Here is a 15,906-nt window from a genome sequence, read left to right on the forward strand (position 1 = left end):
GAAGGTTAGGCTTAGGCTTAGGAAAGGCTTCCCGGAGGAGGGGGTACCCAGGATGCGGGAGGAGGAGATGAGGCCACAGGGAAGTCGGCACCAAGGACCAGACAGACACCAGGAGTTCCTCCCCAAAGAGTGCACAGGAGGAATGACAGAGGCCTGGGAGCTCACGAGCAGCCCCGGTGACATCAGAGCGGGCTCCGCCTCTGCCCATGCACCGCCCATAGACCCCCCCCAATCACAATCCCTGTGGCAGACGCTCCTCCCATGCTCCCTGCGCTCCCCAACCAGCCCCCGGCGCTCCGACCCCGCCGCGCCCCCGCAGCCGACCGCTTTCAGCTCCCGCTCACCCGGCCGCAGGTCGGCTCAGGACAGAATGGAAGAAAATTACCACCACAAAGTAAGGAAAAGGCGAAGACAGGGCGGGGTGAAAATGACATCCGAGGGGAGTTTCGTCCTCGCTTTGGAAAATGCTTCCGGGGGGGAAGAGCAAGGCCTTCTGGGAATCGTAGTCTGGAGGCTTCGGTGTCTTCCGTGTCTTCTGGGCCTGGAATGCGGTCCGGCCTCCCTGCCTGCCCCGCCCTCCCTGCCCTTCCTGACTTGGAGCCCCGCCCCCTCCGCTCTTCCCTTACCTCACGTGGTCTTCTCAGCCCCTGATCATGGGAACGGGAAGAAAGTGTAAATGCCCAAAGTTTTTCCTCCATTTGTCTCCCCACTGCCATTCCTTTGAATTTATTTCCCCATTTATTTGTACTTATTCTATTTATGTATATTCTATATATAATAGTGGTCTACATACACAGATTTAACTTTACTAAGTGGACCATTCTGCAGAGTCTAGATAAAGCAATTTTTATGTAATGTGAATTTGGTGTTTGGATTGGAGTTGGGGGTATGAAATTAGGGTTAAGAGTCTGAGTCACAAAATTAGGGTGACAGTTCAAGGGTTAGGGTTAGGGTCAGAGTTAAAGGCAGAGTTAGGGGTACGGTCAGGGATAGATTGGGAGTTGAAGAGAGTCAGAGTTGCACATTTAGGGTTTTAGAGCCAGAAGCACTCAAGGTTAGGCTTAGAGTCAGGCATTTAGGGTTAGAGTCAGAGTTGGAGACATGAATTTAGGGTTATAGATTTTTTTTTTTTGGTTAGGCAATGGGTGACTTGCCCAGGGTCACACAGTTAGTGAGTGTTATGTGTCTGAGGCTGGATTTGAGCTCAGGTCCTTCAGAATCCAGGGCCGGTGCTCTATCCCCTACACCACCTACCTGCCCCATTATAGTTAGATTTGAAGCAGAGTTGGCTATGTTAGAGGGTTAGAGTCGGGTGCAGTAGTTAAGGTTAGGGTTGGAGGATTAGGGACAGGGTTAGAAACCCCAAATTCCTTTATTTCTCCTTCCCCATCACTATTCTTTTCTTCCAGAATTCTTTAGTAAAGAGAGACTTTCACAATGTAAATTTACATTAATCATGAATTGTTTTGCATTTCTTCCCAGAAGGTCTGGACATGCTGTAGACACTCATTAAAGAAGGTTTTTTAATTGAAATTTTTACTTTTATTTTTAGTAATTTTTTTCTCCCTCCTCTTCTTTCCCCTATTGAACAATAGACAGGAAAAGTATAACCCTTATAACATACACATGGTATCCAACAAGATAAAATTCCACATTGGCCACATCTGAAAATGTAAATCTCATTCTGTATTATAAATCTGTTACCTGTCCAGAAAAAAGATGGGTAGCCTGCTTTTCTTCAATCCTCTGGAATCATGGTAAGCCCAAAACAGTAATTTTCAAAGGAGTTGTCCATCTCTTTGAGTGTGCCTATCCTCCAAACTGTAACTTTCCCATAAGGATGAAATAACAGTCCCAGACCAAAACAGACACAGAAGCACCTTCTCTATACAATTAACAAGTTGACATTCTCGTGACATAGTCTGACCTATGATTTAGGAATGTCGAGTCCTAGAGTTAGGATAAAACACTATATTCTCTGTTAAAGTACATGTGACTCTAGTCTGTGTTTACAAGCTGATTGCATATTGCCTGCTCACCAGGAGAGGAAAGATGCCATGAAATCGTTGAAGAGGGACTAGAAGAGATCAGCAGCTCCACACAGAGCTTCATGGGATACTTGTGGTTGAGGGGATAGGTACACTGGAACAATGGATTTGTAAGTGGTGATTTGTAGAGCATTCCCAACCCTCAGAGGCAGAAAAGACCGGGTGACTTACTTCTAGGATAGGTCAAGTGACTACAGAGCCAACTTCTGGCTGGTGTATGCATAAGTCGTTTACCAAATCTTCCATTACACAGGCTTGGACCTCCACAAATTGAAGTCCACTGGACCTGTCACTCATCTGGCTAGAACTGGCAGGCAGATTTGTGCAGTTAAGTGAGGCAGGCAGAAATCTTAAGGTTTTCCTCTCCATTGCAGAAAGAGTCGGGTTAGGTTTCAATAATCCAGTCTATGTCGTGAGTGATTCCAAATCTTTTTAAAAAATTATTATTCATGTATATATATATACATTCTCTTTAAAATGTTGAGTTCCAAATTCTCTTTCTAGCCCTTCCCCCTACCCACTGAGAAGGCAAGAAATTTATCAATTATACATATGAAATCATGCAAAACATCTACATTACTCAAGCTGCAAAAACGCAAGAAAAAATAAAGAAAATGAAAATTAAACTTCAACATACACTGAGTTCATCAGTTCGCTCTGGAGGTGGATAGCATATTTCATTAAGAGTCCTTTGGAACTGTCTTAGATCATTGTCTTGATCAGAGTACCTAAGTCTTTCACAATTGAGAATCATTACAATATTTCCATTACAGTGTACAATAGCATCCAGGTTCTGCTCACTTCACTTTGCATCAATTCATACAGGTCTTCACAGGTTTTTCTGACCCCCTCCATCATTTCTTTGTATACACTAGCATTCCATTATGATCATATACCACAACTTGTTCAGCCATTCACCAAATGATGGGCACCCCTTCAATTTCCAAATCTTTGCCACTACAAAAAGAGCTGCTAAAAATATTTTTGTACATGTAGTCCTTTTCCTTTTCCTTCGGTATCTTTGGGATACAGACCTAGTAGTGATATTGCTAAGTCCAGTTTTATACTCCTTTGGGCATGATTCCAACCAAGTTGTGATCTAGAATGACTGGACCACTTCATAACTCCACCAACATTGCATTAGTGTCCCTATTTTTCCACATTCCCTCCAATATTTGTCATTTTCTTTTTTGTGTGTATGTTAGCCATGTTAGCATGAGGTGGTATCTCAGCATTGTTTTATTTTGCATTACTCTAATCGATGGTGACTTTGAGCATTTTTTTTTCATATGTTTGTTGGTGGCTTTGATTTTTTCTTCTGAAAACCACCTGTTCACATCCCTTGACCACAGTGGGAATCTTGTTCACCCTTTTATGTGTGTAATTAATTAGATGATGAGACATTTGGCTATATTAAGGAAGTCATAGTTACTCCTGCAGTTTACCAGCACTTCACTTAATTTCTTCACTTTGACATTCAGAGAACTGTGGTAGAAATCACATCACATCAACAATTGCTACAAGCCATGTGATGCTTTGTTTTAATTAATATGATCCAGATCTTTATAGTTTACAGTAATAACCCTGATGAATATGAGAAGTAGCACTAGTAACATCTTGTGTTATCCTGATTGTGTTTTCACAATACTAGAATTGTTTCTTTCTGGCTGCTTGCAATATTTTCTCCTTGACCTGGGAACTCTGGAATTTGGCTACAATATTCCTAGGAGTTTTTCTTTCCATCTCTTTCAGGAGATGATCCGTGCATTCTTTCCATTTCTATTTTGCCCTCTGGTTCTAAAATATCAGGGCAGTTTTCCTTGATAATTTCTTGAAAGATGATGTCTAGGCTCTTTTTTTGATCATGGCTTTCAGATACGCCAATAATTTTTAAATTCTCTCTCCTGGATCTAATTTCCAGGTCAGTTGTTTTTCCAATGAGATATTTCACATTGTTTTCTGTTTTTTCATTCTTTTGAATTTGTTTTACAATGTCTTGATTTCTCATAAAGTCACTAGCTTCCAATTGCTCCATTCTAATTTTTAAGGAAGTATTTTCTGCATTAAGCTTTTGGACTTCCTTTTTCATTTGACCAGTTTTGCTTTGTAGGGCATTCTTCTCCTCATTGGCTTTTTGGACCTCTTTTGCCATTTGGGTTAGGCTATTTTTTAAGGTGTTATTTTCTTCAGTATTTTTTGGGTCTCCTTTAGCAAGCTGTTGACTTGTTTTTCATGATTTTCTTGCATCACTCTCAGTTTTTCCTTTACTTCTCTTACTTGCTTCTCAAAATCCTTTTGAGCTCTTCCATGGCCTGGGACCAATTCATATTTTTCTTGGAGGCTTTGGATATAGGAGCTTTGACTTTGTTGTCTTCTTCTGGTTGTATGTTTTGATCTTCTTTGTAACTAAAGTAAGATTCTATGGTCTGACTTTTTTTGTGTAGTTGCTCATGTTCCCAGCCAATTACTCAAGTTATAAACTCTTTGTTAAGGTAGGGGTCTGCTTCCAGTGTAGAGAATGTACTGTCCCAAGCTTCAGGGGTTTTGTGCAGCTGTTTTCAGAGATACTTCTAGGGACCTGTAAATTTTCAGTTCTTCCAAGGTGCTATGATCAAGGGCGAGGTGTTTACTCCTTTCCTGGCTAGTACTGTGGTGTATGAGTGACCACAAGCACTCTTTTCTGTCTTGGAACTGTGAGGAGGATTTTTTCTCCATCGCCACTACAAGCTCCACTACTCCAGCACTCCTCCTTGCCACGGGACTGCCACCCAGAACTGTGACCCAGATCCAAGCATGGGCAAAGTAAGAGAATCCTGCACCAGCAAAGAGATCCCTGCAATCCCCCTTTGATCAGCCACTTGATTCCCTCTCAGTCTGTGGGCCAGAAGCTCTGGAGGCAGCTGCCACCCCATGGCCACACTCGGGGACTGGGGCTGAGACGGCACTTCTTTCTCACTGCAGACACAGAATTTTCCTACTGACCTAAGTTGTCTTTGGCATTCATGAGTTGAGAAGTCTGGAAACCACCACTGCTGCCCATGATTCAGTCCTCTGAAGCTTCTTCCACGTTCACTGAGGCCTGCCTGCCCACACCAAACTGTGTTCCTCTCCCAGCCCGGCATGATATACCTTTCCAATCAACCATCCAGGTTGTCTTGGGCTGGAAATTTGTTTCACTCTGTCTTTTTGTGGATTCTGCTGCTTTAGAATTTGTTTAGAGCCATTTTTTACAGGTATTTGGAGGGGTTTGGGGGAGAGGTCAAGCAAGTCATTGCTTTTACTCTCCCATCTTGGCTCTGCGCCCCATTTCCTGTTTTTTTTTTTTGTTCAGTCTTTTCCCTTCGTATTTTCACCTCAGATGGCATGGGTATATTTGCAAGCTCTCAAAGTCATCTACTTTATTCCTTTCTTTTCCCTATTCCATTCAAATGTCAGCCATTTAGAGTAGGGTAAGGACTTATTCATCTTCCAGATAATTTCATCCTGTCAATTCATTTACATATGTTAACTTTGAGTCATCATACTCTTACATAAGATAAGCTGTGATCCTTAGTGAAAGACCAGTGAGACTAGCTTTCTCAAGTGGGATAGGAAGAGAATAGCTCTAAAACCTTTGAGCAACTAGGAACCTTGGGAAAGGGAAGAAAAGGCATGGTTAATAAGCTCTTTATTCTTTCTTTCAGAGAGCAAAGAATTTACTGGAGAGAAACTTTATGAATGTAGTGATTGTGGGAACATCTTCAGGACTAAGACACAACTTACTGTACATCAGAGAATTCATAATGGAAAGGTTTTTTATGAATGTAAGGAGTATGCAAAGGCCTACCATCACATCACATTAAACATCAAAGAATTCATACAGGAGAGAAACCTTATGAATGTAGTGAATGTGGTAAGGCCTTCAGGAGGAATCCACATCTTACTGAACATCAGAGAATTCATATTGGAGAGAAATGTTTTGAATGCACTGAATGTGGGAAGGCCTTCAGGATGAAGGCATATCTCGTCCTACATCAACGAGTTCATACTGGAGAGATTCTTTACAAATGTAAGGAGTGTGGGAAGGTTTTCCACTACAACTCAGCACTTAATAGACATCAAAGAATTCATTTTGAAGAGAAATATTTTGAATGGAATGAATGTGGGAAGGCTTTCGGAAGCCACAATTTACTGTGCATCACACCATTCGTAGTGGAGAAAGACATTATAAATGTAATGAATGTGGGAAGTCCTTCAGGAGGAATCCACATCTTACTGATCATCAGAGAATTCATACTGGAGTGAAACCTTATAAATGTAGTGAATGTGGTAAACCCTTAAAGACATATCTTACTATACATCAGAGAATTCATACTGGAGAGATTCTTTATGAATGTGAGGAGTGTGGGAAGGCTTTTGATCACAACTCAGATCTTATTTAGCATCAAAGAATTCATACTGGAGAGAAACCTTATGAATGTAGGGAGTGTACAAAGGCCTTTAGGAGGAAGTCAAAGCTTACTGAGCATCAGAGATTTCATACTGGAGAGCAACCTTATGAGTGTAATGCATGTGGGCGAGCCTTTAGACCGAAGACACAACTTTATGTCCATCTGAGAATTCATAGTGGAGAGATTCCTCATGAATGTAAGGAGTGCGGGAAGGCTTTCCTCAACAACACAGAACTCATTAAACATCAAAGAATTCATAGGGGAGAAAAGCCTTATAATGTAGCGGATGTGGGAAGGCTTTCACATCTTACTCTGCATCAGAGATTTCATACTGGAGAGATTTTTCATGAATATAAGGAGTGTGGGAAGTCTTGCCTCTACAACTCAGATCTTCGTGTACATCAAAGAATTCACACTGGAGAGAGACCTTATCAATGTAATGAATTTGTGAAGTCCTTCAAACAGAGGACACAACTTACTCAACACCAGAGCATTCATACTAGAGAGAGACCTTATGAATGTAAAGAATGTGGGAAAACCTTCAAACTGAAGACATATCTTGCTCATCATCTAAGAATTCATTCTCAAAGGAAGTCTGAAGAATGCAATCTATTGGGGCAGCTAGGTGGTGCAGTGGATAGAACTCTAGCTTTGGAGTCAGGAGGACTTGAGTTCAAATCCTCACACACATTACACTCACTAGCTGTGTGATTGGGCAAGTCACTGAACCCCAATTGCCTCACCAAAAAATAGTAATAATAATAATGTAATGAATATGGGAAGACCTTCAAACTGAGGGGGCACATTTTACTATGCAGCAGAGAATTGATATTAGAGAAAAAACCTTATGCATCTAGTGAAGGAAGAAAATCATTCAACCTAAGGATATAAGGCAGAACCAAGATGGTAGAGTAAAGCCAGCATTTTTGCCTTACTCTCCTAACACACCCTCTCTACAATTTAAAAAGCACACCAAACCAGATTTTGAGTGAGAAAGTCAAGAATCAGTTGTAAGGAGTCATTTTTCCAGCCCAGGGCAACTTAAAAAGACAGAAAAAGAGTTATCTAGACACTGGAGTGGGAGCTAGCCAGGAGTGCAGCACATATTATGTAATATCAGCAACAGGGACTGGCCCAGAACCCTGGGAAGTTAAGAGAAGGGAAGACCTGGTCAGAAAGAAATTCCAGGGATGCAAGATTGGTGACATTTGGTAGCTCCATTGCTCATTACCCAGTTCTGATTTGCAGTTCAAAGGTAGAGAAGAGCGTTTGTGGTGGCAAGGGAACAGTGCACTTTCTTGCGTAAGGGCCAAATGAAATGAAGGCCAGAGTGAAGACCAAAAGGGCAATTACTCAACCTCTCAGCAGATCATACCATCTTGGAAGCACAGAAAACCTACATGCACCCAAACCTAGCTCAGAAAGTTGCAGGACATAAAAATCAGAAGACTAGGTCAGTTGCCCACTCCCCCACTTTCCCAGAGATGACCAGTTTTTACATAAAGTCCAAACTGAGAAAGGGCTGAAAAAATAGGCAAACAAAAAAAGAACCTGACCATAAAAATCTACTGTGGTGACTCTCAGAGCTCAAGAAATAGGCTCAGAAGACAATGAATTGAAAATATAAGCAAACTCTCCAAGAAAAATGCAAATTGGACACAAGCCCAACAAACTTTCCTAGAAGAGCTTAATAAAAAAAAATTTTTGGGGGTAATTTTTAAGATCAGAGTGGTAAAGGAAAAATTGGGAAAAGAAATTAGAGTAATGCAAGAAAATTTTAAAATGAGAACTAACCACTTTGTAAAAGAGGAAAAAAAATACTGAAAAAGAAAATAACTCCTTAAAAAATCAGAATTGGCCAAATAGCAGAATAGGTAAAAAATCTCAGAGAAGAAAATAACTCCTTTAAAATTTAAAATTTTTTAATTGGAAACTAAGGACTCCATGAGACATCAAAAAACCAACAAAATAATGTCAGGAGATTGAAATATTAGAAGAAAATGTGAAATGTTTCATAGGGAAAAAAAAACTGACTTAGAAAATAGATCAAGGAGAGATATTTTAAGAATTATTGAACTACCTGAAAGCCATGATCAAGAAAAGATCCTAGACATAATCAAGAAATTATAAAGCAAAATTTCCCAGATATATTAGAACCAGAGGGCAAAGTTAAAATGGAAAGAATCCACCAATCACCTTTTTTAAAAGACCCCAAAATGAGAACTTTCAGGAATATTATAGCCAAATCCCAAGGCTCCCAGATCAGGATCACACAGTAAAGGGGTGGAAGGCTTGGAATATGAGATTCTGGAAAGCAAAGGAAGTAGGATTCCAACCTAGATTAACCTACCCAGCAAAACTAAGTATAATCCTACAAGGTTGGGGATAAGTGTGGGGGAGAAGACAGATATATAATGAAATAGAAGACTTTCAAGAATTCCTGGTGAAAAGACCAGAACTTAATAGAAAATCTGACATTCAAACAGAAGGATCAGAAACATAAAAAGGTAAACATAGAAATCACAAGGGACTTAATAAGGTTGAATTGTTAATGGTCTTTATAGTCTAAATATTATTTACAAGATTTAAATTTTTATATAGGGTTAGAATGATACAAGTAACCCCTCAAAACTTCATCATTATTAAGACAGAAGGAGGCCACTTAGAGAATGTGGTATGAGGCTAATATGTTGGAATGTTGGAAATTTATCTTACAAAAGAGGTGTGTGAGAAAGTTTTTTAAATGTAGAGGGAAAAGGGAAGGGAGTGACCAGGCAACACTTGAATCTCTCATCTTAACGGGTCAGAGAAGGAGGAATATATATACATACTCAAATGGAAATAGAAATCTAACTTACCTAACAGACAGAGAAGGGGCAAGAAAAAGGAAAGGGTAAGAAGAGGGAGGGAAGATTAAGAGATGCAGTGGTCAGAAGCAAAACTGACTTGAGGGGACAGGGACACAGCAGTTGTAACTGTGAATCATGTGTGTGATTTGTCCTTCATTCTCAGAGAGGACCATGACATTAGGAAGATGATGCCATGACTTGCAGGTGAACTGGATTTAAGTGAGAAAGGGCTGTGCAAAGTCACCAGCCTCACTTTCTCCTCCAGAGCCAACTGGGACCAGTGGCTAGATATCAATCAGGACGACTGAAGAGAACAGGATGCAGTGGGAGACCTTGACCATATTAAGCTAAGGTCTTTCCAGGTTCTCATTTTGAGTGAGGCAACACCCATTCAGTGAATAGGCCTCTTTAAGAAGAATGAAGGACAAACCACAATCTGTGAGTAGTCTGATCTGCCTGAATGGTGACCCAGCTGGCCAGTTCCAGTTGGGCAACTCAGCTCGTCCTCTCCTCTGCTCTCCTGTGAATATGAATTGGATGAACCCACTCTTTAAACCAGAAGCTATAGCAGAAATATGTTAGAAATCAAAATCCATTTGATCCTCATAAAAGCCCTGCAAGTACTGTAAGTGGAGCAGAAGCTTCCATTGTTCTGCCTAGAGAGAGCATTCTTCCCCATGGCAATGCCATTTATCCATTGTTTCTACAGGATAGCATACATAGTCAACAACCTACAGGATTTTTTTTTCAACCTGAATTTTGTACACATGTTGTTAGTTTGCTCTAGAGGAAGCACAACATATTATAATCTCCACAGGTCATTGGAAAATTCCCATCACCTAGATACTTTCTGAAACTTGCTGAGCACAATCTCAGTTCTCTGACCTTCTTGATCTTAACTCTAGATGTCAACTTCTGTCACATTGCCTGTTTACCGCCCCTGGGATTTGGAGGTTCCTAAATCCCATACACATTTACACACACACACACACCCCCCATACATGCACACACTAAAATGAAAGCTCATGGAAATTTAGAGACACACAGATGCATAGAGATTGAATTTCTTCCAGTTTTCACTTGCTTGACTTTTTTTTTTAAACCCACAGGCTTTTGCAGTAATGTTAAACTCTCTTGAAACCCAATGACTTACCTCAAGCCTAGGCTTTTCATTCTTCAGGTAAAAGGAAGAAGAGACAAAGAGTGAAAAGCAGAAACAGAAACAAACTACTAGAAATATGAGAAAAAGCAGGGGAATACAAATATAAGAGAGAAAATCTGGCTACAAAAGGAAACATTTATTAAGTCCTAACTATATGCCAGGTCCTGTACTATGTGGAGGTTAGTTTCTGAAAATCAAAATGTCTAAAATCAAAGGTGAAAATTTGCCTTGCTACACCTTTAAATTGCCGTAGATGTATGGGACAGTAGCTTTAAACAGATGACTGGAAAGGGACTAGAAAAATCATAACTTCAGAAGCTTGATAAGGAAGCCTTCCTCCCACCTCTTGGTAGAGAGCTGATAGAACAGAGATTTAGAATGAGATATGCATTTTCAGACATAATATCTTGATTTATTTTACGTACCTTTGGAAGTGGGGCTTCAACTTTGGAGGTGGAGTGAGTTAGTGGAAAGTGATAGGGGGATAGAGACTGGATCTGTGGCTTCAATGGTATAAGGAATTCTCAGATGAGTAAACTCTTCCTACCAGTGCAGGTCAGCACTTTCTCTGTAACTTGGAAAGTCCTTTGGGGCTAGTAAAATACCACATCAAGCATACTCCACAATTAATATATATATTATTATTATATTCTTTTTTTTTTTATTCTTGAAGAGGTAAGAAGCCACATGACTTTGTGCTATGCAACTTCTAGTCTTAGAGAGTTAGCTATTGTACTCAGCAGTTAAGTACTGGGGTCAGACAGCAGGTATGAATTGGAGGTTGAACTGGAACACAGTCCTTCCTATCTCTATGACCAGCTCTCTAGCCACTATGTGAGGCTGCCTTTGGGGAAAGTGACAGCAATTTCAAAAAAAGAAAGAAACAGTATCAGTAACACGTTTAAAAATAAAATACAGAGAAGAAAACAAAAAGAACTCCAGAAGATGACACTGAATAAACTTGATTACTATCTTGTTAAGTGTACAGAATAAGAGTTTATGGCTTTGTCCAATACCTTCTTTTTTTGGTATTCCTTATGAATCAGATTGTGCTTATGAATGCTGAATTCATAACTTTTAAAATGAAAGAGGAAGACAGAGAAGAGCAGCTCTTATCTGTAAAGGAAAACTGCATTAGAGAAGAGATGGAGCAGAGAGAGTTGCTCTGGAGACTGATTTATGTACATTTTATTTTTTACAATCCTGAAGACAAGCGATAGATAAAGAGTGGGGGAAGTGTATTTGTATGCATCTCTGTGTGTGTGAGTGTGTGTGTGTCTGTTGGAGGTGTGGCTAAGACGTGCAAATATAACCAAAAAATAAAGGAAAGACTTAGCTGGCAGGGAATTGATTATTCCAGAACTTTTAGAAGGACTTCACATATGTTACTATAGAAGTTGTTCATACCATTTTATTTTTTTCTTTTTGCAAGAAGAGTACAAAGGAAAATCAATGGAAGTAATAATCACTAGCATTTACCTGACTTTGAATCCCAAATTTTCTCTGTCCCTGCCTCACTTCCCTTTTCCCTAAGACAGCAAGCAATTTGACATAAATTATGTATGTACAATCATGCAAAACATTTCCATATTAGTCACATGAAAGAAGAACTAGAACAAAAATTAAAAAAGACACATATAAAAATGAAGAACATGAAAATAGTATGCTTTCATCTACATCCAGACACCATCAGTTCTTTCTCTGGATGTGGATAGCAATTTTTCATCATGAGTATTTTGGAAATGTCTTGGATAACTGTATTACTGAGAATAGCTAAGTCATTCATAGTTGATCATTGTACAATGTTGCTGTTACTGTGTACAGTGTTCTGGTTCTGCTCACTTTGTATTAGTTCATGTCTTTCCAGGTTTTTCTGAAATCTGCCTGCTTGTCATTTCTTATACCACAGTAGTTTTCCATTATATTCATATACTAAAACTTGTTCAGACATTCCCCATTGATGGGTATCCTCTCATTTTCCAATTCTTGCCACCACAAAAAGAGCTGTTACAAATATTTTCATACATGTATGAAATACCTTTTCCCATTTTTATGATCTTTTTGGGATACAGACCTAGTAGTGTTATTGATGGATCAAAAGGTAAGCAGTTTGTTTGCCCTTTGGGCATAGTTTCTAATTGCTCTCCAGAATGGTTGGATCAGTTCACAACTCTACCAACAGCATCTCAATTTTCCGACATCCCTTCCAACATTTATTATTTTCCTTTTCTGTTATATTAGCCAATCTGATAGATGTGAGGTAGTACCTCAGGATTTTAATTTGCATTTCTCTAATAGTGGTTTACAGCAATTTTTCATGACTAGATAGCTTTGATTTCTTTATTTGAAAACTGACTGTTCATATTCTTTGACCATTTATCAATTGTGGAATGACTTGTATTTTTATAAATTTGACTTAGTTCTGTATATATTTGAGGAATGAGACCTTTATCAGAGATACTTGCTATAAAAATCGTTTCTCAGCTTTCTGCTTTCCTTCTAATCTTGGTTGCATTTGTTTTGTTTTTGCAAAAAACTTTAATATAATAAAAATTACCTATTTTACATATTTTAATGCTCTGTTGTTTGGTTTTAAATTCTTCCCGTCTTCATAGATCTGATAAGTAAACTATTCCTTGCTCTCTTAATTTGCTTATGATATCACCATTTATATCTAAATCATGTATCCATTTTGACCTTATCTTAGCATGCGGTGTAAGATGTTCTACACCTAGTTTCTGCCATACTATTTTCCAGTTTTCCCAGCAGTTTTTGTCAGATAGTGAGTTCTTGTCCCAAAAGCTGGAGCCTGTGGGTTTATCAAACACTAGATTACTATGGTCATTTACTACTATGTGTTGTGTACCTAATCTATTTAAGGTTTGGAATTTCTTACCAGATATAGCATAGCAGAGATAGTATGTTTATTGATTGACTGACTGACTTGGAGTTAGAAGGATTTGAAATTGTTTCTTGCCTTTAATAAATAGTAGCCATGTAATCATGACCTTAAGCTCTTTGTGTGTCAGTTTTCCCAGCTGTAAAATGGTAATCATAATACCAGCAGTATTTAGCTCAAAGGGTTATAGTAAGGCCTGTCTATGATACTGCCTTAGTCTCCTTGTATTGGGGGATATGGTAGTGACACACCCTTTTCCCTACCCTGAGTAACCTTTTCAGTGTCTGAGCTGGTTTCTCACTCCCCTGTCAAGCCCAATGAGTGACCTCCAGCATTTAGCACAGTGCCTGGCACATAGTATGTGCTTAATAAATGTCAGTTGACTGATTTACTCTGGTGTGGGCCTCTGAGTTGTTCTCAGGCACCAACCTAAGATTTTCCTATGGCTCCTGTGTGCAGTTGAGATGCATTTAATGACAGCTTTAAGCATTAAAGCTCTTCAGCATTTCTAGAATGTTTGCCTTCCTTAATACTTCTATCTACTTAGCTTTTGGAATCATCTGTAATTTCCCTGTCATTACATATAATTACTTCGTTTTGAGGCTTGAGATTGAGGACATTTGCCAAAAGTGACCAATTTACCATCTTTTGGATTATATAAAATTAGCCTATGAATGTTAACAACTTTGGTGCTATGTGGACTCTTGCTTGTAAGATAAACCATTCTGGGGCAAAAAGCTCAGCCTTTGTCATTCATAAGCAAAATCAACTAATGTACCACTTCCCCCAATGTAAATGTGGAGATGCAGACTGAACTATTTCAAGCAAATTCTCAATGTCAGCAAATCTTATATTACCTTGAATTTGCCACTTTGCAGTTTTAGCACTCAGCCCTACCTTAGTTGTAGAGTATGGAGTATGAATGCCAAGGTAGCATGGACTCTGGTAGGAAGGTAGAGACAGGAATCAATCAATCATTATCAATAAATATTTATTTAGCACTTAGTATTTCCTAGGTACTGAACTAATACTATAGGGATACAAATATGAAAAAGACAGTTCTTAACCTTACGGAGTTTGCAAACTAATAGAAGAAGACAAAACAGAAAAAGAAGCTGAAAAGCAGGAGTTTGTGGGGAAGGTACCCTATGCAGGGACATGATAGAGAACTCAGGGAATTCCCAAAGGAGTGTAACCAGGAGAGAAATGAAGCAATGTATTAGCCAGCCTCTCCCTTTAAATGGAGGATTGGAGTTCAGGGCCCTACCTTCCAATCAGAGAGGCCAGAGTTAGTTATGAGGTGGAATCCTAAAAGGGATGAGATCTTATGGGATGATGAGATTATTTCAATAATGAGCTTCCTGAGGCATGGTGGGATGAGGGGCTTTCAATTGACCTCAGTACAGAACTGAGATCAGTGGCTTCTCTTCCATGAGGGATCCCCTAGGAAGCAGCTGTTCCCTTGAGCAACTGAAAGTGCCCAGGGGGTCTGTGTACCATGATGGAGCACTACTGGAAGGGAGCGACCCCATGGCTGACAGTAGCAGACTGCAACATCTTCAACTTCCAAACTGCTGATTGTGGGGGTAAAAATCTGTCTCAGACCCGCTGCCACTGAACCCAGCAGGGACGCTGGAGACCAGGTTAGATGTATTATAGAAGAGAAGCCTGGAGGGGCCTTTCCTGGATTCTACTGGTATAAACATAAGTATCTACTGCCTTTGCCCCGACTAGCCCTTCATGATATGGTGATTCTCTCTCCCCTGGAGAAACAGACAGAAATGGAGATTGAGTAAGCACAGTCTCTCTGGCATTTAAATGAGAAAGAAAACACAAATGTTACCGAGTTAACCAATTTTACCTTGTTGTTCAGTCATGTCCAGTTCGTGTTGCCATGGACTTGTCCATAGGGTTTTTTGGCAAAGATACTGGAATGGTTTGCCATGTCCATCTCCAGTGTGCCCCCATTTTACAGTTGAAGAACTAAGGCAAATAGGGGTTAAGTGACTTGCCCAGGTTCACATAGCTAGTAAGTGTCTGAGGCAGGATTTTAAGTCAAATCTTCCTGAAACAACAAAATGAAACAAAATAAAACTTCCTGCTTCCAGCCTGCTTCCAGTGCTCTATTCACTGTGCCACCTAGCTACCCCTTTACCTCATTCATTTGCTTTCAAGAAAAACTGGAATTGATATTACTTGACTGTAAGTACTGTGCACTCAAATAAATAAGAACATTTAATAAACCACTGTAACAAATAAAGGAGAACAAAGCTCACAAATGAGCTTTGAATGATATAAAAATGAGAATAAAATAATGACTGTCATCCCATGACCACTTTATGTTCTCCTTCGTTGCCTGGAAGTCAGAGCAGTAGGAAGCAGAGGATCTGAGCTGGTGACCCCATCTTGATGCCATCTATGCCCTGCCCAATGCTGATTCCTAGAGTGGAGACAGTGAGAAGCTCATTTATAAAGGCTCCAAGCACCAGAAACAGAATGGAGGTGGGGGATGAGAGCC

At 39.8% G+C, this 15,906-nt stretch overlaps 2 protein-coding genes and 1 long non-coding RNA gene across 3 annotated transcripts in view; 1 reads left to right on the forward strand and 2 right to left on the reverse strand.

Moving 5' to 3' along the window:
- Nucleotides 1-517, reverse strand: part of LOC110203475 (uncharacterized) — a 32,240-nt gene extending 31,723 nt beyond the window's left edge. The window contains exon 1 of the mRNA XM_020979981.2: nt 345-517. The gene's annotated coding sequence lies outside the window, so the exon portion shown is untranslated. The remainder of the gene's footprint in view (nt 1-344) is intronic.
- LOC110203481 (uncharacterized) lies at nt 234-13,054 on the forward strand. The gene is given in 2 exon segments (XM_020979986.2): nt 234-394; nt 5,732-13,054. A coding segment is annotated over 1 exon segment (1,002 nt). The 5' UTR covers nt 234-394; nt 5,732-6,187; the 3' UTR covers nt 7,190-13,054.
- Nucleotides 13,055-14,362: 1,308 nt separating this feature from the next.
- Nucleotides 14,363-15,635, reverse strand: LOC144455744 (uncharacterized). The gene is made up of 2 exons (XR_013484463.1): nt 15,250-15,635; nt 14,363-15,151 (listed from the first exon to the last, which is right to left on the reverse strand). It is a non-coding gene; the product is annotated as an uncharacterized LOC144455744 (long non-coding RNA).
- Nucleotides 15,636-15,906: the final 271 nt, after the last annotated feature.

This window comes from Phascolarctos cinereus, unplaced genomic scaffold, assembly GCF_003287225.1.
Source record: "Phascolarctos cinereus isolate Bilbo 61053 unplaced genomic scaffold, phaCin_HiC Scaffold_2;HRSCAF=192, whole genome shotgun sequence".
Taxonomy (NCBI): Eukaryota; Metazoa; Chordata; class Mammalia; order Diprotodontia; family Phascolarctidae; genus Phascolarctos; species Phascolarctos cinereus.